At 32.1% G+C, this 27985-nt stretch overlaps 1 protein-coding gene across 4 annotated transcripts in view; it reads right to left on the bottom strand.

The window, feature by feature from the left end:
* LOC144855805 (SRSF protein kinase 3-like) overlaps positions 1-27985 on the bottom strand; it is a 37521-nt gene that overhangs the window by 3166 nt on the left and 6370 nt on the right. For 2 of the 4 annotated variants that reach the window (XM_078713744.1, XM_078713746.1), the window contains 14 exons: positions 16034-16167; positions 13320-13428; positions 12179-12266; positions 9168-9255; positions 6487-6593; positions 5900-6062; positions 5275-5421; positions 4352-4693; positions 3695-3859; positions 2805-3098; positions 1418-1491; positions 921-1028; positions 742-811; positions 193-285 (listed from right to left, as the gene is read on the bottom strand). In XM_078713744.1, the coding sequence (XP_078569870.1) occupies positions 193-285; positions 742-811; positions 921-1028; positions 1418-1491; positions 2805-3098; positions 3695-3859; positions 4352-4693; positions 5275-5421; positions 5900-6062; positions 6487-6593; positions 9168-9255; positions 12179-12266; positions 13320-13428; positions 16034-16167 (1982 nt within the window). The remainder of the gene's footprint in view (positions 1-192; positions 286-741; positions 812-920; positions 1029-1417; positions 1492-2804; positions 3099-3694; positions 3860-4351; positions 4694-5274; positions 5422-5899; positions 6063-6486; positions 6594-9167; positions 9256-12178; positions 12267-13319; positions 13429-16033; positions 16168-27985) is intronic. The other 2 variants (XM_078713745.1, XM_078713747.1) reach the window with 2 other exon arrangements.

The raw sequence follows: 27985 nt of genomic DNA on the forward strand, positions 1-27985 counted from the left end.
GAGTAAAAAAGCGTTAATAAGAGTGATTATTATTTTCATTTATTCAAGGAATAATTTCAAACTTGATTTCTCAAAATATTTTACTCAATAAAAAAAAATAAATAAAAATTGCCACTAACAGGTTTAATAAGCATAAAACATACAATATAATAAACATGTAAAGGTTTGGTAATTTGCATACAAGTGGCTTACCTTTCTTGTTGAAGAATTCCCTTGAATATTTGCCACTAAAGGCGATGTGTTTAGGAATAATACCAACTAATTCTAATATATGAGCTATGTGATCTGGAAAAAAAAAGAAAAAAAGTTTAACCGTTGAGTGTAGTCAACAGGGTATTTTGAGTGTTGTTCTCAACAAAAAGGATGCATTGTTCAATAGCTTCTATTCTAATGTTTTTCTGTTGAGCAAAATCCGTTTACAATTTACCATTCAAATACAAAAAGTACTCAACGAAGAATCTTTATGTTGACTATGAAAATTCCCAACTGAATACAACAATTTATAGTCATCATAGTCTTGATATAAAGTTTGCGGTACACCACGTATATTAGGACTCAGGACTAAGGACGATCAAAGCATATTGATCGAAACGTCAAAAAATTCAACAGTTCTTTTCAGAACTAATATATGTGGTGTACGGCAAACTTTATATCAACATTTGATTTCGCCATGCAAATTTTCGAACAATATATCATCATAGTCTTATAAAGGACAGTATTTTGTGATACTTAATAATTTACCTTCATCTCGTGAGTAGTTCTCTCCGGAATGCGGTTCAAAAAGGTAGTCTCCTGTGGCCAATTCAAACGCCTAAAGAAAATAAAATCAATATGTTAATGATAAATTTCTGGGTTTTTATTTATAGTTTTGAGCCTTTCAGAGAGAGTTTTTGAAGAGTTTTATTTATTTATTAACGTACCATACAGGCTGTACTCCAGATATCAGCAGCAGTATCGTAGCCAGCCCCAAGTAACACCTCCAAAGCTCTGTATTGCCTCGTCTGGATATCCTCCGTAAAATGGTGATGCTGGAATAATAAAAGAAAAATATTTTGCTTCAAATTAGATTTTATTTATTCCAAAACCATACAAATTACAAATAAAAAACGAAACAAAAACGCAATCATTTTGTATGGTACAGGGGATAGCCCTCTAAATCCCCAAAAGGGAATTTACATCTTGAGGGTCCCCTAAATTTGTGGAAAGAATAATAACCTTAAGCTCTGTTTACATTATCAAACTAGTTTGACAAAAAATAAAAAAGTATGAAAGCCCAAATATGGTAGTGATATGAAATCATCATGTCCAGGCACATCACATTTTTTTGTCACATAAAGTCTGATAGTGTAGACAGGGCTTTACTGTGGGTTCCAAAGGCATCTCCTTAATAGGGGTTCTAATGTAATGTGCTACCTACCGTCCAGCAAGCATTTCCTAAATCTGCTATCTTCACTTTAAGCGTATCCTGAACTGGTTTGGTTTCTTCTACACCTGTAAGAAGAGTAACAAGAAATACTAATGATAATTGTCTACAGCCCTTTCTAGATAAGAAGACCAAAAGTATTTTCATGCTTTTATTGATATCACAGTCTTTTTGTCACATTATTCATAGAGGTTCACTATAATATCTCTATGCATCATGTAAGCATTGCTATGCATATACAATTTACAGAAGTAGAATAGAACTACGGTTAAGGAGAAACATTTGAGATCTTTTAATACAGTAAGTGTCACCAGAGTAGTGGTTGAAGGCCATAGTGTTAAAACATAAATTTGCCCTTATTGTTTGTTTTTTTTAAGCTTGTCTACACTATCAAACTTTATGCGACAAAAAAATGTGATGTGCCCATATATGGACATGATTTCATATCACTGCCATATTTGGGCACATCACATTTTTTATTACATGAAGTTTGATAGTGTAGATAGAGCTTTAGGAAAGTGTCCCTTTAAAGGGAACAAGGATATCTCAAAATGTTCTACTGTATATGGACTATGATAATAAATATTATTAGTAAACCCAAAAAACACTAAAGTATACACTCTCACAGAACAGTTCTTTTTCTAATGATATATGTACAGGAATCTTAACCTTCAATAGCAAAAATTATATATTAGCATGCAAACATTTTTAGTCTAAAAAATGCAAGGTAAAACATTTGTATATGTCAACTAAAATATTCAATCCATTCAGAACATCATTAATTGTGTGATTAGGCCTATGTAATTGTGTTTGCTCTCATGTAGTATAGAAATAGGAACAATATTAATGTAAGGGCTAGACATAATTGGCTAGCAAAATGGCCTGGGTGCCTGCTAGCGAAATGGGCAGGGACTAAGATAATGGCCTCTGGCTAAGAAAATGATCTGTGGCTTGGAAAATGATCTATGGGTAGGAAAATTACATGGGGCTAGGAAAATTGTCTGTCACTAGGAAATGATATGTGCCTAGGAAAATGATATGGGGCTAGGATAATGATCTGTCGCTAGGATAATGATCTGTCGCTAGGAAAATGATCTGTCGCTAGGAAAATGATCTGTAGCTAGGAAATGACATGGGGCTAGAAAAATGGTATGGGACTAGTAAAATCTACATCTAACTAGCCTATTGCGACATCAAAATAAATCCTATATACACATCAACAAAAGTTATATGGTTAGACAAGTACATCCAAAAGCACCAGATATTGCCGAAAGGAGGAAGTGTTAGTAGAATCCACATAAAGCCATAGCAAAACGGAAAGTGCAAAAAGATGGCAAAAGATTATTTTTTCTGCGCTGTTGTGCGTCACATGAACTCTAACCTCGATTTGGGTCATAATCTTGCGCCCTATAGTCAATTTGCACGACATCCGCTAATCTCGTATCTGCTTCTTCTTGGATAATTTCCCCTAGGTCTCTAGAAGTAATTTCGGCATTACCTTCGACCGTTTCCGTGTTAACCATTGTGACGTCTTTCGGAGATGCGACCTGATTGGAATCGGGCGTGTCGTCCTTATTATTTATTACAGTATTGTCAATGTCTATTTTTATATTCCCTCCGCCTTTCTTCTGTTCTTCTATATGCTCTACAGTTTGCTCAACCCATTTTTCTGTTTCTAGACAAAAACCAGTAAATGCAAATTATAATATTGTTTAGTGTAAATATAAATTATGTATTAATATGGACACATGTTAGGGAATGCCTACAAACATTTGACAACACCTTCTCCACAATGTCTTCATACGTATCTTAGTAAGAATATGAGGAGAAGATCCCTTCTCATTTTTAAACATTCAATCAATAAGTTAATGTAACATAATAGCATTATATATAACAGTGGGCGGAAAGCTTTCGTGCCATGTGACACAGTCTTTAATAAAGAAAGGTAGGGAAAGCCATATGCATATCTGTTGTAGCCCTAACTAGATCAGGCTAGGCTCAACCCTAGAAAAATTGTGGGAAGATAGAGAATATGGGAGAGATTCTGAGCGCATAGAGACAGCAGAATGAGATGTATCAAATAAACAAGTTTTAAGCTCTGTTTACACTATCAAAACTAGTTTGAAACAAAAAAAAAATATGGAAGTGATCATCATGTCCATCGTGTTATATACATAACATTTTAATAGTGTAGACAGAGCTTAAAACTGAAAAAAACATCAATGCATATGTCCTATGCCACAAACCGAAAACTCCTTCCGATGTTTTTACCTTGGATGACGTGGCCGTCAATGCCATTGGTTCGTGGTGTATTTTCTTCTGCGTTTGTATACCCATTACATAAAGGAGTTATTGTCTCACTGCCATTCGTTGTTGGTTTATTCATGGATGTCTCATTCAGATTCTTTTTATTCAAAGTTGGATTGTTTTCATCATCTGGGAAAGAAGAAAATGCATAAAATAATATTTGTAAAAAAACTGTTTAATATGTTTGTCATTGTAAAAAATTGGAAACACAGTAGAACCCTGTTAACAATGGGTCCCTTTAATAGAAGTTTACCCTGAACAGGGGTTGGCAATAGTATTAAAACATTGTTTGTTTTACAGAAAAGTATCCATCAATAGTGGTTTCCCAAAGAAGGGCTTCTACTGTGTGTATCTAAATAAAATCAATTTGCCTTTAGCAAAATTGACTATAGATCTTATTGACTGACTATATATCCTATTGACTATTGACTATAGATGATCATATTGACCCTTGATCATATTGACTATAGATCATATTGATCCTATTGACTATAGATCTTACTGACCCTATTGACCATAGATCTGATCATATTGACTTTCGTTCCTATTGACCATAGATCATTATTGCCTATGTATCCTATTAACTATCCTATGGACTATAGACCCTATTGATCCTCTTACCAATGGTAATTAATTGATCAGCATTTTGTTTTGGTTTATTTGACTCATTTTCTTTATTAATTTCTTTTTCGTTTCCATCCACCTTCGTTTCTTCCGCTTCCTCATTCAGCCGTGAGTCGGACATCTTCTCAGCCTCGTTTTTCTCCTGTACGCTATTTTCCGGAACGCTGACTAGCTCCTGCGAAACACTTTTTGATATTTGAATATTGCCTGGCTCAAGCGACAAACTGGATAAACTGTACGACGACGGTCCTTGTGATATACTGTCTTGATCTATGGAGGCGCTTTCCGAAAACACCAACGAACTGACTGATATACTTTCATGAAGGCTCAAACTATCTGCTGAAAAAAGGATAAATAACATACTTAGATCATGTGATTTGTAACTCTCTGAATGATGATAATGATATTAAGCTCTGTGTATCAAAGCTAATACATTATGTAGGACATTCTCCAAATGAAATGTGAAATGTCAGTTATTTAAAACGTATTGCATTAATGTATACTGTGCAAGTCTATATGGAGTAAATTCAGTGAAGGTACTCATTTAGAGTTTGCTTTAATAACAGGTTACGTAAGTTACTGAAGTTACCTAGTTATAATAGCGCAAGCATGATGTTTGTAACGAATAAAGTTCCCTCATTTTATGAATATAGGAGGAACCCCATTCATAGTTTTAAGAATTCATGACAGTTGTAATAGTCTAATTAAAACCATAGTTAACGTACTTCCACAATCTAACCTGCATCAGCGTTGGTGCAAATTGATATTTGAGGTTGTTTTTATGGAAGATGCTATGGTTATGTTAAATATAACAGTCTAGAAAAGCTGATCTTCCATCTCATGAAAATAGTCTTCCCATTCAACTCATAACCATTAATTATTTGTGTATTGAGCATTAGTATAAATACAGTTAAAATTACCTCTTTTCTTTTCTACGTCTAACGCTTGCAGTTGTTTTTCTTGTTGTTGTAGAAGTTCTAGTTGTCGTTTTTGTTTCTTTTTCAGTTTCTTCTTTTTATTTTTTGACATTTTTTCACTTGGTTTCTTTTCAACTGGAGCAGTACTCACTGAAATAAAAACAATATCAATAATTGCAAATTTTAAGTGACAAGAATTTAAGCATCAATATAAAGCTCTGTCTACACTATCAAACTAGTTTGACAAAAAAGTGTGATGTGTCCAAATATGGTGGTGATATAACATCATCATGTCCATATATGGGCACATCCCATTTGTTTGGCGCATAAAGTTTGATAGTGTACACAGAGCTTTTGATAGTGATATAGATAACACAATAGTGAACAGACTAGTCTAGTTTGGAGAGCTTCTATTGTAGCTTTCACAGCATATTAGTAAAGTTGTAGTAGAGCGTTTGGTTAGTGGTTCCCAAGGCTCAGGGTTCAATCCTGACCAAGTGCCAGGATTACAACCCACGACTGTAAAACTACTCTCTGAGTCTCAAATGACACTTAGTTCATAAGCGTGATACACCTCCTTTAATTGAAATGAAATTAAAATAAATAGAAAAATAATAAAAGAACTCACCTGAAGAGATGGGAGGTTTTGTAGCCCCCTGCATCCATTCTTTTGCCTCCTGTGCTAAATTCCTTATGTATGGTTCATCCACACAAACTAGAATATTCTCTGGTTTAATGTCCGTATGTATTATTTTACATTTCGTGTGTAAATAATCTAGACCTTCTAAAACCTATTATTGATAAAAATCAAATAACTATTATAATACACAGAGGGGTACGGGCAAAAGGCTAGAAACATAAAAAGATTAAAAACACATTTACAGGGCCTTGAAGTACAGTACAGCACAACACCAACTACACAAACGTAAGGTCAATATCTCAACAACAAAACAAGATTCAAGACATTTTATCGGTCCACTTAAAATGGAAATTCATTTTGCTATTTTTGCTGGACAATAAAAATATATAAAGTTTGCGGTACACCACATATATATAGTTTCTCAAAGTTTCAATTAATATACTTTACATCAAATTGCAAAAACTGTATAGGCCAAATGTTTAAATACGGTTAAACAAGAACAACTCAAGTTTGCCCATTTGGCGTTCCATAAAATGTGATTAAATTGTATAAGTTATGTGTATTAAGAATCTTACCTGTCGTATTATACTCTTAACAATGTGTAATGACATGCCCATGTACTTAGATTGTATGATGGGTTTCAGCAGATTATTACCAAGCACTTCAAACACCATACATACATCTGAGAAATTTGTGTTAAGTATTATATTTTTAATATTTATATAAAATATCTAGGGGAAATGGAAGATTTATATTTTAATTGTGTATGTGTGTGTAATTGTGTAAATTGTGTATGTGTGATCAGTTTTTTCCGCTCAACCACCTATACGTTCAGTGTTTTGTGTAAATGGTCATAAGAAAAAAAAATTCAATATTTTTGTTTTCTGCTTACCTCTTACCACCACACGTTACCGCTCATTTGTGTAAATTGGCCTGTAGACCGACATATGATGCGTAACACATTGTATGTGCAGGAAATGTTGAAAGGCATAAACAAAAATATTAAATTTATATTATTTCTTATGAACATTTCCAAAAAACGGCGAGTGGGTGGTTGAGTGGAAGCCTTCTTTGGATAGATACAGATTTGACATGGGACAAGCTACACACTTTACCGTTACTACTTGTCAGGTGTAAATTGGCCTTTAATAATAAAATGTCAAAAAAAAATACATGTAATCCTTTTATTTCTAATCCTAGAGTTCTAAGGTGGTCCTGGTGGAAAAATAAAAGATCAATTCTTCTTATGAGTACTTAAGGTAGTAAAAACAGTACGCTAAGAATAGATAACAAGAAGTATAAATCATGCAAAGAAGGAATTATGATTTGTCTTTTGATAACTGTCAGTTGGAACAAACGGCCAATTTGAAATATGCTAATTGCAGGAAGCCTTGGCAATTCTAAAGTAAGCTTGATTGGTTAATACAAACATTTGAGTGCCAGGCAACTGAATAAGCAAAGATGTCTACATAATATTTCTTCAGCAAACATATTTTAGTAGGCTCATAATAAACCGTTTTTGTTAGAGTGTAAGTGTGCAGTATTAGGGGAAGATCTGGACAGATCCATCCCCCATTGACAGCCAAAATTTATTTATGAACTTTTGCCTATTTTATATCACTATATTTGAAACAAGGTAAGAATATAAACACACCCATGATCCACAATCAACTACTCAAATGCAGTGTTCACACGCCCCTCCAAAGACCATTACAGTAGAACCATGGGGACAAACTGTTGGGTCCTGAAAGTGTCCCCTAATAGAGGTCCTTTAAAATAGTGCACTGCCTATCCTAGATCTGCCTTTTCAGGACTACTACTACTAGGCAAATTTGGTGTTTTACTTAATCCTATAGGATAAACACAGTATTCAAGCTCTGTCTACACTATCAAACTAGTTTGACAAAAAATGTGATGTGCCCAAATATGGTAGTGATATGCCCACATACGGTTGTGATATGACATCATCATGTCCATATATAAGCACATCATATTTGTTTGTAACATAAGTTTGATAGTGTAGACAGAGCTTGAATACTTCTACAGGTTTAAATAGCCAGGATAAAAGGATTAATGGACATGAATACTTTATGTAGAGCAATTTAATTTAGCAAACAAATATGGTAGTGATATGCCCTGATATGCCCAAATACGGTTGTGGTATGACATCATCATGTCCATGTATGGGCACATCACATTTTTTGTTCACATAAAGTTTGATAGTGTAGACAGAGCTTGAATACTTCTACAGGTTTAAATAGCTAGGATAAAAGGATTAATGGACATGAATGCTTTATGTAGAGCAATTTAATTTAACAAACAAATATGGTAGTGATATGCCCAAATACGGTTGTGATATGACATCATCATGTCCATATATAAGTACATCATATTTTTTGTAACATAAGTTTGATAGTGTAGACAGAGCTTGAATGCTTGTACAGGTTTAAATAGCCAGGATAAAAGGATTAATGGACATGAATGCTTTATGTAGAGCAATTTAATTTAGCAAACAAATATGGTAATGATATGCCCAAATACGGTTGTGGTATGACATCATCATGTCCATGTATGGGCACATCACATTTTTTGTTCACATAAAGTTTGATAGTGTAGACAGAGCTTGAATACTTCTACAGGTTTAAATAGCCAGGATAAAAGGATTAATGGACATGAATGCTTTATGTAGAGCAATTTAATTCAGCAAACAGTTAAACACCATTAATAGTATTAAAACCAACCAGGGCAATAATCCTTAAAGATTAAATATGAATTAAAAGGATTAAACTTCTTTAATCTCATATTTGAACAGTTTAGATCAAGCAGTGACATATGAATAGATAGTGTATATAGTAGAATCTCGAAACATATACAAATTTCCAATACAGTAATAGCAGCAGAATCGAGACTAAACATAAGTATTAATACATAAGAATATCAATATTAAGTTTGGGGATCATCTCAAAAGTTTGTATTGCAATGTAATTACCATCAAGATTTAAACACAACATGTGGTGTAGCCAATGCACAAATTTGGAGTATTGTTAATGAAAAATGATGAAATAATGACAAAGACCATGACTAAATATTGGTTCCCTATTAGAATCATTTATCATTATTCAAATAATTACATTTTTATTTCGATTATGGCAATATTTTATTGTAGTTACTACATCAGAATAGTCTGAACAAACATAAAACACTTTGCATATGGTCTTGTATGTCATTGAAACTGTTACCGAATACTAAAGGATACGTGTTCCGTTGACACCGGAAACTTTGAAATCATCGAGCAATTGAACTACTTTTAAACGATTCTCGTCATTTTCATCAGATTCCCGCACCTGAAAGAAAAAATAAATAAATAGAATGAAAAGAAATATTTAGCAAGTCACTAAAGATGGGCCTCTAATGTAATCATACAACACCTCTATACAGAAAACTGACAGGTAGAACTGGGAGGGAGAGAAAGAAATTACTCACATAGAACGAACAGAGAAATGAAAGCACTCAGAAACTGAGTGAAGTACTTGGCAAAATATTGCAACAGAGGGCACACGTTGATATTTCAGCCCATGTTAAAAGAATACAAATTTGTCTATTTATTATTTGTGAAGTTTTATTAATGAACCGATTTTCTTGAATTTTAACAGGCGAGTTCTGTAAGTATATGCCTATTTACAGCGAAAAATTCAGAATGATAACTTGAAAATTGTAGGCGCTATCGTGCTAACAAACAAAACAAGTACTATACTTGGCAAAATTAGAATTTTGCCAAGTAAAAATATTTTGCAAATATTTCTAGATTAATAAAAATAAACCATCTTCTCTCTTCATGTGTAGAAGACTAATAAAAGGGATATTAAAGTCTACAAGAAAACTAAACCATGTTTTGGTAGATAGACACCTGTTAATACTTCAGGGTTAAGGGTGCCAGGTGAAGAAAACATCCAAAGCCTGTTCACACAGGCAAAGAATGAAAACACATTTTATATAAACTGCTAAGCATAACAATCTTGTATTCTGTCTAGCCAGGCTTCTCATTAGTGGTTCGAAACGGTACCATTTAATGGACACTGGGGAAGAGGTTGTTATGATGGCTAAACTAGGCCTACATGGTTTCAAGCTTTGGAGTAATAATAGGACATCCTAGTTAATGACAATGTTAGACAGTAAAAGTTAATAAATTTACATAAATGAATCAAACAATTTTCCAATGTCTACTAATTATGAGTTATACTATAGAAAGAATAAAGCCGACATTTTAATTTTAAGACTAATGCCATAATGGCAATGTTAACAACAGTGAAAATTATTATCAAAATAAATTTACATAATAAATCAAACAATGTTCCAATGTCTACTAATTATGAGACAAACATAATGAATACTGTATAAGGAATAAAGCCGACATTTTAATTTTAAAACAAATGCCAAAGTAATTTTACGCTTGGTAAGCCATCCAACTATTTCAGGGAAGGACCTAGATGCATATTCTTTGTGTAAAAATCAGTCAATCTCATCTTATTTTATTTTTTTTAATCAAATTAAAATACAGTAGGACCTCTATTAAAGGCAACAACGTCAGGAAAAAAAACAGTGTCCCTTTAATTTAGGCGTGTACATATCCATAATAGGGGTTGACTGTAAATACTATATTTTAAATTTTATATAAAACTATTAAATTATATGGAAACAAATCAAATACAACTACTCTTTACGAAGTCAAATTATGCCAGAATTATAACAATATAATACTGTATTTCAATTTGACAGACAGGATAAGAAACAACGGTAGTACACATAACCTCATAATAATTATATAATGTATATTTACATTACTAATTTAAACATCTCATATTAGTTCTGCAGGCTAGGCCTAGGGCCACAGAGTTTTTTAATACTGCTATTTGTGGATTTTATGTATCGCCAGTGTTCGTATTGGGTTGCTAACCACTGACATTAAGGTGTAATAATACGCCATCTTTATCCGTTATCAATGTCACACTTGACTTACAAACATGCTGGTTGGTTAGACAAACATGTTAAATTTTTTTTCTCATCTGACGAAATCAAATGACGCAAATGTAGGCTTATGGAAAATACTTGTAATTTAAGTAAAGAAGAAAGTATATCTTCAAGATAATACTGTACACCTTTTTCAAGGGACAATTTGATTAAAATAACCTCTAATAAGGGACCATCATTTATTTGTTATTGTATTTAATAAGTCTGTATTTTATTATTATCAGTTTTCAAATAAATAAACTTGTGTAAAATTAATTTAAATAATAATAAACTTTAGTTATTCATTCAACCATGGAGAATAATTATTATTACTTCATGATTCATCAATATATTTTTATCATTTAGTAAAAGTTCTTTACAGAATATTTCTTACTATGAATGATAACAGTTTTATTAAAAAACCTCTAATAAGGGAACATAATTTATTTGTCATTGTATCAATTATAAGTCTGAATTTTATTATTATTTTTCAAAAAAATAAACTTGTGTCAAATGTATTTTAATAATAATAAACTGTATTTGTTCCTTCAACCATGGATAATTATTATTAATATTATTTCATTACTCAACAATATATTTTTCATCATTTAGTAAAAGTTTTTTATATTTATATAGATTTCTTAATGTGAATCAATTTTATTTTTTATTTTTATTTCAACAATATTTTATGAGGGTGGTCCATCCAGCATCAGCTGATCATTAGGGACCCTCAAACAATACAAACAGTAAATACAAAATAAACTATAAAAACACAAAATTAACAAAGATATAAAAAATAATTCACAAATGATGTATGCATCTGAACGTTATCAAACAACTGTAACAACCTACTAAACAATCATTTATTTAATAAACCATCATTTTCCAAACATAATCGGTAATGTATTTTCATAAACGATATATACATAATGCAGTGTTATAATTACAAGTTTTTACATATTTTTAGTACAGTAGGTTGTAAGCTATAACCAGGTCATGTAGGCAAAAGTGCTCGGTGCAATGCAATGGAAATAAAAACATTTTAATGTATATTTTTTGTATGTATTTTTTATATGTATTTTTTATATGTATTTTTGAATGACATTACATCACTTAACTATATGGATACATACTGAAAAATGTGCAATTTCTGTCAACATCAACTATCAGACAAAATGTGACAGCATTGATATTTCAATCAATAAATTGATGGTGATTTAGCGACAGATCAGTTATTTTAAGTATGTGAAAAATACTTACGCATTTGAGCAATTTGATTTCATCAATGGCCGTCTCTGTGTAGTGAGCAGCGCTCTTGACAACCTTTAGTGCTACGTATCTGCGGTCCCTAGATTGAAAAAAAAATGATCAAAGTTCAGCAGGTACGGTAAACAAAAATAGTGAAGTAATGCTTTAAACGAATAGAATAAAATGACACTTTACGTATAGGTCATGTTTCTGCTTCAGACATAATGCAGTGAGTCTATTGCTAATATTTGGTAAGTTTCATTAGCCAATTATATTTTAACAAATAAGTGTTTTATAAATGTTATAAATGTTGTTCCGAAAGAAACATGTCATGTTTAATCATTCGCATACATTTCAATTTAGCCTTGACACGATAAACTTTAATTTATCGATATCAAACACGACAAATTACACCTTAATATCACATCCTAACATTGTTGAACATATATGCCTATAACCTATGCCTTAAGCTCTGTCTACACTATCAAACTTTATGTGACAACAAAATGTGATGTGCTCGTATATACTGTAGACATGATGATGTCATATAATCACTACCATATTTGTGCACATCATATATTTGTTGTCAAACTAGTTTGATAGTTTAGACAGAGCTTTATGCAGTTAAATATCTTACACTTGTCAAACACAAAACATAATACATTGTCAAACAGAAAACATAATTCATTTGACAATATTCAAATATTTATTGTAAAGCGGTGCAATTGATAATCCGTCTTGGAATACACAAAAACGTATTAATAACGTTATATAATTTACAAGATAATTTAAGATGCGTAAAAAACCGCTCACATGTTCAGAATTGTCAAGGCTATTCTCATTTGCGTCATTGAATACCGATACATTATGATACAAATGTTAAAGCATAGCAATCCATTTATTATCATTTACTTAAGATTGTTTTTTTTTTAAATATTGTTGTACTGTGTAATAATAACAGTATGAATTGGAAATTTGATGCATAGAAATCTTCTACTAATTCGAGGCATAGAAATCTTCTACAGTCTACACTATCAAACTTTATGTAACAAAACAATGTGATGTGCCCATACATGGACATGATGATGTCATATCAGTACCATATTTGGGCATAAAACTAGTTTGATAGTGTAGACAGATGATCTTTACTTACTTCAGATCCCATGCCAGCCATACTGTAGAGAAATGTCCCCAGCCTAATTTACGCACTACATGGTACTTTCCGTTAAATAAATCCCCTATCTTCACTAGATGATATCCTCCTGGTAAAAAAAAATTAATGTTGAATGTAAGAAAATATTTTAAAATTTTGTTTACACCATTCAGAACTGAAAACAAACACATAAATAAATGTTTACAGTTAGGGATCATATCATAACAATCCTACTGCAGTTACTGCAGTAACTACATATTTCTATTGCAATAACATATGATTTTAGTTTCAATATAGTTCAAGCCACTACATACAATCTGTATTACTTTTACCCAAAAAAGCTTGCTTAATAATTGCATTTCCGATAAATGTAGTTACCATCTAGTAGAATAATTTTGACACGGTAATGTATCAATGTTGTATGTTATGTTGTGAATGATTTAACATCCTATAAATTGTGAAATGAAAAAAAAAAGATATCGCATTTATTTTCAAAGATCTTATGTTGACCTTGAATCATTTTCATTTGACCTTTAATTGCTTTACTAAGTTACCGCGGTGTCTAGATTCTAGATAACCATCAGTAACATAACACGTTACAAACATAGAATACATGGATACAATTAAAGGTATTGATATATTACAGCAATAATTTAAGAATAGAAACTTCATGAACATGTTTAACTGTACTGTAGAAAATGGTCAGTTTAGTTGGAAATTTGAATTAGGTAATCTGTGGACCCACAGGGGTTACAATGCAACGAGTGCCTACCATGAAAAGATTCGCTAACCATCCATGAGGCTGCCTATACAAATAATGTATAGTGCAGTACCAAAATTTAGTGCGAACTTACAGGTAGTTGTGGATTTACTTGGATGCATAATTTTGCGTGGCCTATAAACACGTTTGGGTGGCCTATACCAAAATTTGGGGTGGACTATATACCTAAGTTTGGGAAGGTCAATACACAAATTTGGGGTGGTCAATACAGATATTTGAGGTTGTCTATACCGAAATTTGGGGTGGACTATAAACCAAGTACAGATGTATTTGAAAAAGAAATTTAATAATTAATAATCCTAAAAGTATGACTAAACAAAATTATTTATTTTAATCCAAGTTATATGTCAAGCGAGAATACACGACTTCCACATGAAGGTCAGAGAATAGAATTTCTAGGAAAAGTGAACAAACGGATACAAGTTGTTTATGTACAGTAGCTACTACCGCAATAGCAGATTTACTTGCTAATGTTAGCTAAATCCTGTTTAAATTAAAATACCAAAAAAATACTATTTTGTTATCACATCGACGTCTGCTGTTGAGTATAAATTTATTTTGGTATTCAAACTGCGGTCTAGGTAAGAGTTTTAAGAGAAATGTTATTGTTGTTTCAGTCAGCAATTTTGTTGTTTGTAAAATTCATTTAAAATCCTTCAAATAGTTAATATACATTAACTACCATTGTAGTAGCTAAGATGTTGATAAATTCAGAGCTTCTAACTTGAAAAATGAAATATCTACAGTAGGTTTAGATTAGTATATAAATTATAAATGTACAGTATTCATTATCAAGATGTTTTTTATTATATTAGCAATTGGGAGAAATTACACAATGTAGTATAGTATATCGGGAAATGCCCACGATTGATAGGTTATCACACTGTAATTCTACCTGAAGATGAACAAATAAAGTTTGAAATATAGAATCATAATGGTTGCCTCACTTTTTTCGGAGTTTGCTTTTTTTTGTATCATTGTATCAGAATTTTAACTTAAATACATAAGAACAAAAAGTTTAACCAGTTATTTTGCCTATGTTACTATGTAATGCACTTTTTCTCACCACAATCAGGCCCTTTAGACGTGTTGTTAAATATGTGTATTATTTACACAATAATAATACTTTATAAAAAAAAAATTAAACAAACAAAACTAAAGAGGTTTCAATTAACAAGCAAACTGATTAATCAAATACTTTTCAATATTTATCCAAGCAACAATATTGATTCTTCTCAATGCCAATAGATAAAGCAAGTTGTTTCCATAGCAACAAGTAATGTAAATAAACAATAGGAACATGGTGTACTTTGTTGTTATACAATACGACTTTTTAGTAAGTTATACAATTACAACAATATAACTGTACATGTATGATTTGTATTGTGTTTTTCAATGTAGGAGTTTATAGAGCAGTCAGTGCAATAAACAATGTGCATGATTGCACAAGAAAAGCTTGCTAACCAACTGTAGCAACAAAATGTAATTACTGCAGTAACTGCAGTAGAATCATTTTGACATGATCCTAAATCAAATTAGTTTGACAAAAAAAGTGTGATGTGCCCAAATTACACAAAACAATAGTGGGGCTAGTAGTCTATGAGTGCCGCTTACCTGGATAAACCGACAATAGTCCATGCTCTCCAGAGGGAGGGCTTAGATACGAAAAGTTAAAGTTTCTAGGATACTCCTGGACCATAATGGACTAGTCCGTAACCACGCCCTCATGTGAGACTGTTTCAACATCATCATATATTTTTTTGTATCTAAGCCCCTCCCTCTGGAGGGCACAGGCTATTGTTGGTTTATCCAGGTAAGCTAGGCACGAAATAGACATGGTAGTGAAATGACATCATCATGTCCATATATAGGCACATCACATTTTGTCATATAAAGCTTGATAGTTTAGACAGAGCTTTAGCTTCCATCTTACCTTTACAATAGTCTTTAGGATCTTCTTGCTCATCATCGTCGGAACCGAGTAATTCTTCTGGCTCATCTTCCTCCGAGAACTGATCATCGCAATATTTGTTTTTATAATCCTCGGCCGAGTTGGTCTTACGAGAGCTGAAAAACAAAAACAATTGTTTCAATACAGTGCACATATGAGAATTTTTATTTTTTGTTCATCGTTGTAAGAGTTGGGCTTATGACTTGTAATTAACTTACTGTTGGTATCCTTGCACTTCTTTTTAAATCTAAATATATATGAACTATTTTCTACATGGGAAAAAAATGACAATAAACAAATCAACAATTATCTATCAATCATGAAAGTCTGAAGTGACAGAAATGTGTCAAAACTGTCAACAACAACATCTGTTGCAATCTCACTGTCAGTATTATACACACTGTATTGTATGCATGTGCTGTACAATACGTCTTTATAGACAACATACTATGAAAGTACTGTACCACCAATGTACTGTAATATGCATGTTTTACAACAGAAAATAGTCTCTGAGTGACACTTCCAATCTTTTCTTTGAATTATAGACGTACAGTAGTACACACACAATGATGTTAATAAATGATGATGATGCTAGGTGGGTATGGCTCACTTGGAGATGCTATTTGACAGACTAGTTCATTATCTCGTGGGGTATCATTTAACATTTTTTTTTCCCAATGTTATTCCTCTCTTCGGAGAGATAGGCTATTGTTGGTTTATCCAGGTAAGCTAGGCACGTAATAAACTAGGCGATTTTTACCAGAATACATTGAACCACTGATTAAGTACACTATGATGACCTACATACTGTATTCCTTAATCAACAATATTGACTGACATAAATACTGCCATATTCCCCATGCATAGAACACTGTGATTATTAGTGCACTGTGTATGATAATGTGACATTCAATAAACAATTCTGCTTCTAGAATATAATTATCGCTATTATAATAAACTGTTATATAGCGCTATTCCAAGCTGATCAAACCGCCTCACAATAGATTTTTTGTGCAGTGAACTATTAATTCTGTATGTCAAATACAGTATTACAAATGAAGGATCCCTTTGTGTAGGTTCCATCAAATAGAACTCATAACGGCAGAGGCTGTGCCCCAGTAAGTACACTAGGGTAACCCTGTGCCCCACCCCGCTCTTCCCCATGATGCACGAGTCAGATTTGTGCACTGGACCTGCCGTTTTAAGTCCAAAAGACTTGTTCTACCACCAGAACTACTCTATGCCTCTCCTGTCTCAACTAAGCGCTCAGCCACTCGACTTGACCATGTATTATAGCATGTCATCTCATCAAAATTTATTTTTAGTCTGATCAGTTAACAATACAACAAGATACAAGTCGTGAGAACAGAAGAAATGAAGGTAAATGCCCAGAAAAAAGACCTAAAAAAACATATTGTGTTGAGAGCAAACTAATATCAAACATCTGCACATACTCACAAACTAGTCAGCGTTGTGATAACTTCTGTAATGAAGTCTAAACTGTCCCGGTAAAGCAGCGACATATCTACTCTTCTGCCAGCGCACAGTAGTACCGTCAACTAATAAACGCTCATAAAACGTTATCTCAAATAATTTATAATCAGCTTTGGAACACGGTTCTTTGTTGGGTATTATCCAATCCTCATTTCAAAAGTACACTTCTACTGTACTTAAGCTATAGATCCACTATGGCTATAAAACCAAGTTATTTTTACCTCAATTATAAATACCAGTATTTTCCAGAATAATTTAATTATATTATATGCAATAAGCTGATAATACCACTTGTAATAGATTTTGTATTTTACAATGAAAATCAATATAATACATGTATAATCCATTCTATTGCTGTCTGGGGTCAACTCTGAATTAGAAGGTCAAGTTTATTTTAATAAATCAACGAGGTTTATCACGGATAACGATGAATGGTTTTTGCAATGCAAGATGGGAATGAAATGGGGGCATTGTTGTATTGTTCCCAATCCATTTCCACTATGCATTGTGCAATGACGTTTTCTCGCGATATCAGCTATCTGTGATAAACATTATTGACATGTTTGGTAAAAACTATTAATTCCAAATTCTCTTTTTGATAAAATCTTAATGAGAAAACTGTTAAATAACAGACAAAAGTAATTAATTTCTTTCCACTTAAAAATCAACTCAAATCCTTTTGTTATGAGTACAAACTCAAAACAATCTTAATTCTCTTTAAGATGTCATTAATATCACTCCGCAACTAATATGCTAAGAATACTTGACCTTTAGCTTAATGAGATACGATGACACAAGCAACTTGTTAGCATACACGATTCGGAGAAACCTGTGTACTGCAAAACAACATGTTAATCCTCCTCGCTGATGAAACACATTATTTTGGCAGACAGGCAATTAATTTACAAGTTCAAAAGGTCAAATATGGCTCATCTGCATACAAACTACAAAATCTCAAAATTTGTGTTATAAAAATTATCCTTTTAATGCATTTGTAAGCAGAACGAATGTAATATTTAATGTGAGATTATCTTTTGAAATATCTGCACATTTCACTCAAGGTTACAATATTTTTCCTGTCTCTTTTACATCACAAACCTATGTAATGTAATAAACAATGATAAATAACATAAACATGGGAAGGAGCTAGAAATAATTTAAAACTTATCAAGTTCAGCCCATACAGTAGATAGAATCAGCATTGTAATAATATAGCAAAAAATTATTTTTTTAAATAGCCATTATAAAACATTAAATAAAAATAGCACAGTTTTGTATTATGTCATCTCACTATTCAAATCATATGCATGGATGTAACATAATTATACTACCAAAAAAAAAACAACATAATTTAAAGCCTTTCACTCAACAACCGAGACTTGGTACCTGAAAGCACTGCCTTCCCATCCATCCTTTAGTTCGGTCTACACTATCAAACTTTATGTGACAAATAAATGTGGTGTGCCCATGGCCATAATGATGTCATATTACTACCATATTTGGGCATATCACTACAATATTTGGGCACAAACTAGTTTGATATTGTAGACAGTACCTTCTCTTGCTACATTCCTGATTATGGAAAATAAAAAAAAGTTACCTTTTCGTCGATATAATTCCAGTGAAGTAAAATAAAGTAAACATGTTGTAAGTTTGACTGTGTACATATATAATGCGACTCTTATACTTTACAATATCACGCAGACATCATCATGCTCCGAGCTAAACTTTGAAATCAAGAATAAATTTCCGGTATCAAATATCCAAACACAATCAAAACCTAATTCCTAGTCGCTCTAAGGCACATCACTTCACCCATTTCACTAAAAATAACAGTTGTTTCCGATCTTAAGTAGAAAATCGTTCGCAAAATTGCAACAGACAAATTTTTAGAATTTCATATTATTAGGTAGTAACAACTAGGCACGTAATCGGGAAATCATGGGGGTTTTAAAATAAGATTTCACCATGTTTCACAGACCACCTCCCGTTCCACAACTTAACTAAGTTACGATACATATTGCTTCTACTATTAAAATAATTTTGTATACTCCTTCCCAAGAAATTGTCACATGGAAACCACTTGGTAGAATGTATAATAATGTGGTGATGTTGTTATGTAATTTGTATGTCAGCTTACAATCAATGGTGTGTTTAATCACGGGTAATCTAATTGCATTCCACAGATGTTACGAGGGTAATGGTACGCCCCATCAACAACTTGTTCACTGTGTTCATCTCTTTGACCAGACTGACCTATTATTACGGGCTGGAAACATCACGATAACTGGTTCAACAGTGTTTGTTGGATCTGACTGGTGCTCGCCGAGGCTGATCCGAATTAGCCTTATCAAGGCAACATGTGGGTTTGCCTTACCCCTACTAAGTCCCTGTCAACATCAATTAGCTACAAAGCCTGTATAACCAATATCATAATATACGTCGATACATTTGGATTTCTTGAAAGCCTAGTAATTTACTTATCAAGAACATTATTCTCAAACATACTACAGTAGATAAGAACACCAGGCTTAAATTGGCACAGGTTTTCCAAAATAATTCAATGTTCAATTGCTACATTATATTATTATATTAAATTTGATTATATTTATTCCAATAAGCATGTTTCATGTTCAACTATTATACAAAAATGATCTGTACCTCTTTTGTATAACAATCCAAATTCGTAAATTAAATATATGTAGTCTATATTAAGTCTAAAAACATCATTCGACCTCTGATCATATCGATTATGTTTAAGTACCCCTATGACCAAATGCACAAGAACAAAATGATTTGACATTTTGATAGTTCATAAAATCTAGGGCAAATAATATTTAGAAACTATTTTGTTTATCTTGAATTTAATAAACTACTTCTACTGTACGTCTGAATTGGAAAACGAATTAGTGAAAGTTAAAGATTACAGACTGGATCAAGAAACAAATTTATTTGTATCTTTACAGTTAAATGGAATAACTCAAAGCTAGATATAAAATTAATCAAAGAATGGTACAGTATATAGTTATTAGTAGCTATAGAGTACAGTAGTAGCTAGCCTTTAATAATATTATAGTACTTAGTATAGAAGGATTATTAAACCACACATTCCTTTAACTCGCACCTAATTAGTATGCACTGTTTTGCGTACTACGATGGTCCGATTATTTATGACAAGAACATTGATTCTACAACAGCAACTTTCCCAATTGTCTTTTCAAGCTTATGAAGCTTCTCTCAGACTCTCAATATCAGATGTATCCTACAATGCATTCTAAAGATCTGACAGTTTGGGCCAGCCCATGGTTTTGGGCAAGTTTATTTATTTATTCTTTCTTTATTCTGCAGGCACTTTCAGTACTAGTGCACTGATTTTCAAAGTGGTACAGTAATTGGAAATATCATAACAAAGAATAATCAAAATTATAGAGAAAATATACAAAAAATTTACTATAATAATTCAATGAAGTAGTGTACAGGTAATACTGTAGTACAGTACAGTGCTACTCAGTAGTCCAACATTCACAAGTTTGTATTTTATTTATAGAACTCCTCATTTGGGACATCGCAATTCAGGGGACACCCCCTTATTAAGGGGACGCTTTGTTAGGGTCCTGAACATGCTTTGGGTAATTCTATTGGCTTAATTACTAATATTCAATTAAAGTTATTAAAAATCATAATAATAATAACTTATTGGCACTGTACTTGTGAAGGTGTGTCGAAAGAACAACAAAATAGAAATAAGAAAAATACAAAAATGGGAATGTACATAATAATGCACTAATTGCCTATTAGTGTTCTTTGAGAGATTACCAAGTACTGTATGGTTTAATTGTTTATTCTTGGCCTTGACAAGTATGACACGCCTAAACGTAAAAGCCTAAACTGATGTTTTGTTTTCACGCATGGATAAACATTTAATTGGATTCTGATTTCACACTTGTCATGACCGAGAGCAGCCGAGCGTTGCTAAACCTGCCGCTCGGCTGATAATAAAACACTCGTTTTGCCTGGGTGTTTAGATTTCAAAATATAAACACTTGGTTTCTCACGATGCATAATTGAATATCTTGATAAATAATAGGATAATCTTTAGTCGATGTTATCTAACAAGTGCCATAATGAACTATGAAACAGTAGACTACTGTAGTTTTACATTTTCTAATATGCTGAAAAACTCCTATTAAGGGGACACTTTCAGGACCAAAGTGTCCCCTAGATAGGGGTTGGCTTAAAGATGTATTGTCTCCACACAAAAATTTGAATAAGTTATTCTGCAGTTTTAATAAAGATATTCACTTCCAAATAAATTAAATTACCTTGATTTTTAGTAAATAATTTTCTTTTCGATCCAATTTTTGGTCAAAGTGAACAACTGATGTGTTGCGTTAAAATTTCAGGGCGATTTGAATTGAACACTGAACGCAACCCTGCAATACTGTTACATTTTAATTGGTTTTTTTTTAATATGCCTTTCTGTATGTTTAAATTTTATGTGTAGTTTTACTGTGAATTTGGCTACTTTTGATCCATCATTTTTCATGTTTCAATCTTTGTAATACAATATTTTCAGACTTTTGTCTGCTTTTTGTAAATTGTTTATACCTGAAATAAAAAAAAAAAAACATGACATGTTCTGTTTTATTATAGTGATGACAATACATACTTCAACTTAATGTTTACCTTGCATTAAAGCAAGATACTTAATTATTAAATTCTCAAAAGGCTAAGATAAGCTTCTCTCAATTTACACATACATTTAACGGATCTTCGTTGACGAAATAAATTAAAAAATGACGGTTAGAGTATTTTAGAGTTGTTTACCATTTTAAGGTCTATTATGCCATTGAAATTTTAACAGCAATGGTGTCCTGTCTATAGCTCTTTGTATTCATAATATACCGACGGTACTTAATGCATACGGAATGTATTATAGGACATGTAAACGCCAATTTACAAAGAAGAGCGGTAACGGTAAGCGAAAAAAATATAGAATATATGTTCTTTCCAAATGCAGAGCAGACAGGGGTTGAGCAGAAACCGATCAGGATAGATACAAATTCTATGTGGGACAACTACTGTATGTGGTTTTTCACCCGCCGTTACTGCTCGCAACGGTGAAAGAAAGTTCAGATTTTAATCAACAAAACATTTTTCAGATGAAACAAACAAAATATTTATTGAAATTTCATTAAGTCCAATTAAATCAACAATTATTTTCGGTAATTACTGTAAAATTATTTAACAGTTTAGCGATTTTTTTATTTTAGCTCATTCTACAGTATATGTAAGAACTGAAGATTTGTTTTTCCATCAACAAATAGTATTTATATAGTTTTATTTTTAAACTAGATATTGTGAACGAAATGACAAAATATTTATTGAAATTTCATCAAATCCAATTAAATCAACAGTTATTGTTAATGACTGTATAATTTAATCAGAAATTATGTAATAATACTAAATAGTTATTACACTATAGTAAAAACATTTATTTTTAGCTCATTCTATGAGAACTAAAGATTTGCTTTCATCAACAAATACTATTACATAATTTTATTTTTAAACTAGATGTTATTATTAGAATCTTAAAATGTTTTGTGTTTGACATTATGGGACCTTTGCGTAGTCAGTTAAATCTGTTGGGAAGAATACAAAGAATCAAATAACATTAAGAATGAAGTTAATATTCGTTTTTAACTATATTTTATGCCATCTGAAATAAAGTTTAATTACTAACTATGGCGTCCTGGGAAGAAGCTGAAATAGAGAATATTGTGATTTACATGTAGAATACTGTCGGTACCGTATAATGTTAAGATAAAAAAATGATAATAAAGTTATGTTTTTTTATGAAGCTGTAATCTTTATCGCTTTTACAAATGTCAAGGACATATTTTCACACTCAAGAGAGACCAGACCATTAATAATCATAACATTACAGATTGTACTATCTGATACATCTATGACCTAATTTGGAAAATCATTTTTTTTATGAAACCAATTTATTTAAATGAGTAAAAAAACAGAAAAAAAAAACATGAGGAATTTCAAATAATTTATCTCTGATTTAAGTCCGACTGGCTACTATAGTGCTAGACATTAAATTTGTTTCCAAACAATGTATTTCAGTTTGTCAGTTGAATACTGCGTCACTTGTTAAATTTCTTTATACAGCGTGGCATTTAAAGAAAATGTAAATTGAACGCGGATCAGACACTGCAAGGAATCGCTGCATTTTAACTACCTATTTGTCTAAAAATACTGATGATGAGACATTTCAGAATCTATTAATTATAACTATATCAAGTTTCAAATAGGCAAAATCATATTTTTTTAAAGAATAAAATCATGATGGTATATATATAAATTTTCGACATCGATGACTTTCAAATTGACTAAAAAATAAAACAAAGATATTATTTTGATATTATCTATATCTATTGATCATTTTTTTAAATGTGTTGTGAAAAGGTTGATGACTTAAAATTAAAATTCTACAGATACCAAGGATCACAACATTTTTGCTTCTCCCATAAACTTGTTTCACCCACACTATGGCTACTCACAACATTTAGATTCTCTCATAATACTTGGTTACTCCCCCATAACACTTGACTCCACTGGCAACATCTTGATACTCCTCTCATAAAATCTGCCTCCTCTCATAACACTCGCTGGTTCCTACCACAGCCCTCAAACCTTGGCTCCTCCCTCAAACCTTGGCTCCTTCCTCAAACCTTGGCTCCTGTCGCAATATTGGCCTCATCACACATTTGGTTCTTCCTGTCAACACTTAGCTCCTCCCACAACATTTGGCGCCTCCCTCAACATTTGGCTCTTCCCATCAAAGTCAAATTAAAAAGATTTAAAAACAGGCAATGCTGAGTGAATATGTAGTCTATTTCAGAAACATCACTAATTGAACAACAATGTAGTGGAACAGAAACTGACAATCAGAATTCAGCCAAATTAAACATTATAAAGGCAGAGAAAATCTTGCTGCTTAACACGACGACAATATGCCCTACTTTTTCTGACACTTCTTAGTAATTTTGCAGCTATTAATAAAGAGATAAGGTCATATCATCCAACCAGCTTAATAGTGATCATAAAATTGTACACACCTTATCTGGAAAATTCCACTCTATTTTGCCATCGTTCGTTTTAAATATTCAATAAAGCACAAATATACATTATTACAAAGAATTTCCTTTTGTAAGCCTCCTACTTAATTTCAATTTCAATAAAATAATTGTACTGAATAAATATTGTCCTTTGGTTTTAGAAGTACTGTAACTAAAGCTCCTTTAATTAAACACCAATTTAAAAAACAAGACTCATTTTTAGCTACATAATAAAACGATATCAGACGAATAAATTATAATATGTAACGCACGATTCTTAAGACTAAACATCACCCTTGTGTATTGTGGAGAATGATCACACAACAAACAAAATTATCAAGTCCAGTTACAATGGCGCCATTTTGATTGGGCCTACGATACATATCATATTTTATTACTATTGCGGATTATTTAGTTTATTTTTAATCTAATAAAAGAATAAGAATGGGCGAAAGGGAGTCGCTTTTGATCAAACTGTCTCTCGGTTACAATGGCGCCATTTTGCTTGGGCCTACAATATGATACACAACATATTTTATTACTATTGAGGATAATTAGTTTATTTAATCTAGTGAAAGGATAAGATGGGAGGGGCGAAGGGGAGTCGATTTTGATCATAACTGTCTCTCGGTTACAATGGCGCCATTTTGCTTGGGCCTACAATATGATACACAACATATTTTATTACTATTGAGGATAATTAGTTTATTTAATCTAGTGAAAGGATAAGATGGGAGGGGCGAAGGGGAGTCGATTTTGATCATAACTGTCTCTCGGTGATGTCGTCTAAAGCAAGGTGGCCCCGAATATTAATATACTTTAGGGTGTGCAAGGTAGAAAGATCTTTAAGCTCTGTCTACACTATCAAACTAGTTTGACAAAAAATGTGTGATGTGCCCAAATATGGTGGTGACATGCCCAAATATGCTAGTGATATGACATCATCATGTCCATATGTATGGGCACATCACATTTTTTTTGTCACATAAAGTTTGATAGTGTAGACAGAGCTTAAGCAATACAATGTGAAAATATTATTAGTTATTTTTAGGAATAGTCGATGGTAAAAAGATGTTTTCAAGGGGGGTTATAAATTTGTCTATTCTCTAAGAAGAACTTTAAAAAAAAAAACAAGTTCAGATAAACTGCATATTGTAGTATATTCAAGGTGGGTGTTTATCTCATTGGAAAATAGATTCATTATCTCCCTTCCCCTACCCCCAAATAGTATTTATTACAGTCTCTGCCACATTGGGGGTGTTTTTTTCCAAAATGTTATAAAAACATTGTTGACGTTCCAGATGTTTAACCACATGATTGAATACTCTCAATTTGACACTAAATAGGAAAAGTGAAAATAGGTCAAGTTCATGAATTCTAACCTGCTTTTACTCAGCATATGTCAAAATAACAATGTAAGTACATTCAAAGAAAAAAATAACTAGACATTTATGATTTAAATTTCATCATAACATGCACGAAACATATGTTGTTAGAACGAAAAACATAAATTATTTTACAAAATCATGTTTATTAATAATTAAAGCAATTAAAATTCCAAATCTACAGTATAGCACAAAAACATATGTTAGATTTTACAATTATGACGTGGAAGAAAAAACTGAGGTGATTATCATTCCTATTATGATTCTATCTAAAATAGTTGCTAGACTATAAATTTGTTTAATGATTATGGTTGTTAATGTTATAAAACTAAAAATAAGACTTTAAGAATATGTTATAAATGATCCAACACAGAACATAATTATTTATTCTACATTACATAGTAACACTTGTTGAGTTCCATGATTTCAAAATTCATCAAAGATGTATAGTATAAATTATACACATTAGTCTTTAATTTACCAGAATTTCTGAATCTCCTTGATATATCAACGCAAGTTTTAGCAAGAAATATGTTTACCTGACTGTAAGAGTAATCATCGGCATACCTATCCACAACAAGGCCAGAAACCAGACTACAATGTGATTGCGTTTACGACTCACCAATCTACGTTACTTTCTCAACTCGTTCTCTATCTTCAGTCATATGATTACATATTGATTTTCTACCTTGCAGTAGTGTTTCGAATGGATAATGGCTTTCGACTCTCCAATGAGTAAATTGAGCGTTGAGGTGGGCAGGTCTTCGACGCATCCAGGACTAATCAAATCTCTCAGCATTAAGACTTTACCCTTTGAATGTATGTGCAAGATTTAGCGACGAGTGCTGATTGACTTTATCACTAATTATTACACTGTGAACAAACTGTTTTGATATCAGATGCAATGAAGGTAAATAATTACAAATAAAAGGAACAATATTTGCAGGCAAATTAAGTAATTTATTATTTAAATGAGGATATCTATGAGATTCGAACCTAAACTCTTCTGCTTGATATGCAGACATACCATTACACTTTCATGGTAACATCTAGTTTTGCTAATACTAAATGTATTTTATTTATTTATTCTTTTATTTGACTGGATTGCATTTTCAGTAAAGTAGTAAGTCTGCTTTTCAAAATGGTCCAGTTATAACTTATAAGGTTATAAAGTAAAGAAAAGTTTAATAACATACTGTATACAGACAAATAAAAGCATACTTTGAAAGATATATATGCTGATAACAGTAGTGTGTATACAATGCACAGATGGGAAAAATATCTATACTTTTGTTATTAATATTATATAATAATTCAATAAATGTAGGTACAGCCTCCTAGAATTTTGTTTAAAAACTTCCTTGTTCGAATTATGTGGGGTTTACAAAGACACTTATTAAAGAGTGTATACAGTAAATCCAAAATTTAACCTCCAACCATGGAGAAATATTATTTCTGCATGCGCCTACCAACTAAATAAAAAGGGCATGAACTATTAGACGAAGGCGGGTCCTTGCCCACTTAAGGGTCATCACGGTTCACTTAACACATAGACATACAAAGATAACATGGGTCCCAAGTTGGGACTTTTCTAACGATATAGTAAAGTAACGTCAGTTGTTTAGTATGAAAAAGTATAAAGGAATTTTCATAGTTTAATATTGCAAGGCAATTTGTTAATTAATCAACCATTTACTATAAATGTCACTTAAAACACCTGCAATTTTATATGTGCATTCCAAGCCATAAAAAACCCCATTACTGGTACAACAAGCCTGATTATATAACATTACACTGTAAACTGTGTATTGTACTGTGAGATTACTGTATGTATAATCAGAATTTAATTGCAACAAAAGGCTATATGGGTGAATCCTTAATTTGTTGATTGTCGGTTGGTGATGCGTGTTGGAAATGTCCCCGGA

The sequence above is a fragment of the Antedon bifida genome, chromosome 11, assembly GCF_963402885.1.
Source record: "Antedon bifida chromosome 11, ecAntBifi1.1, whole genome shotgun sequence".
Taxonomy (NCBI): domain Eukaryota; kingdom Metazoa; phylum Echinodermata; class Crinoidea; order Comatulida; family Antedonidae; genus Antedon; species Antedon bifida.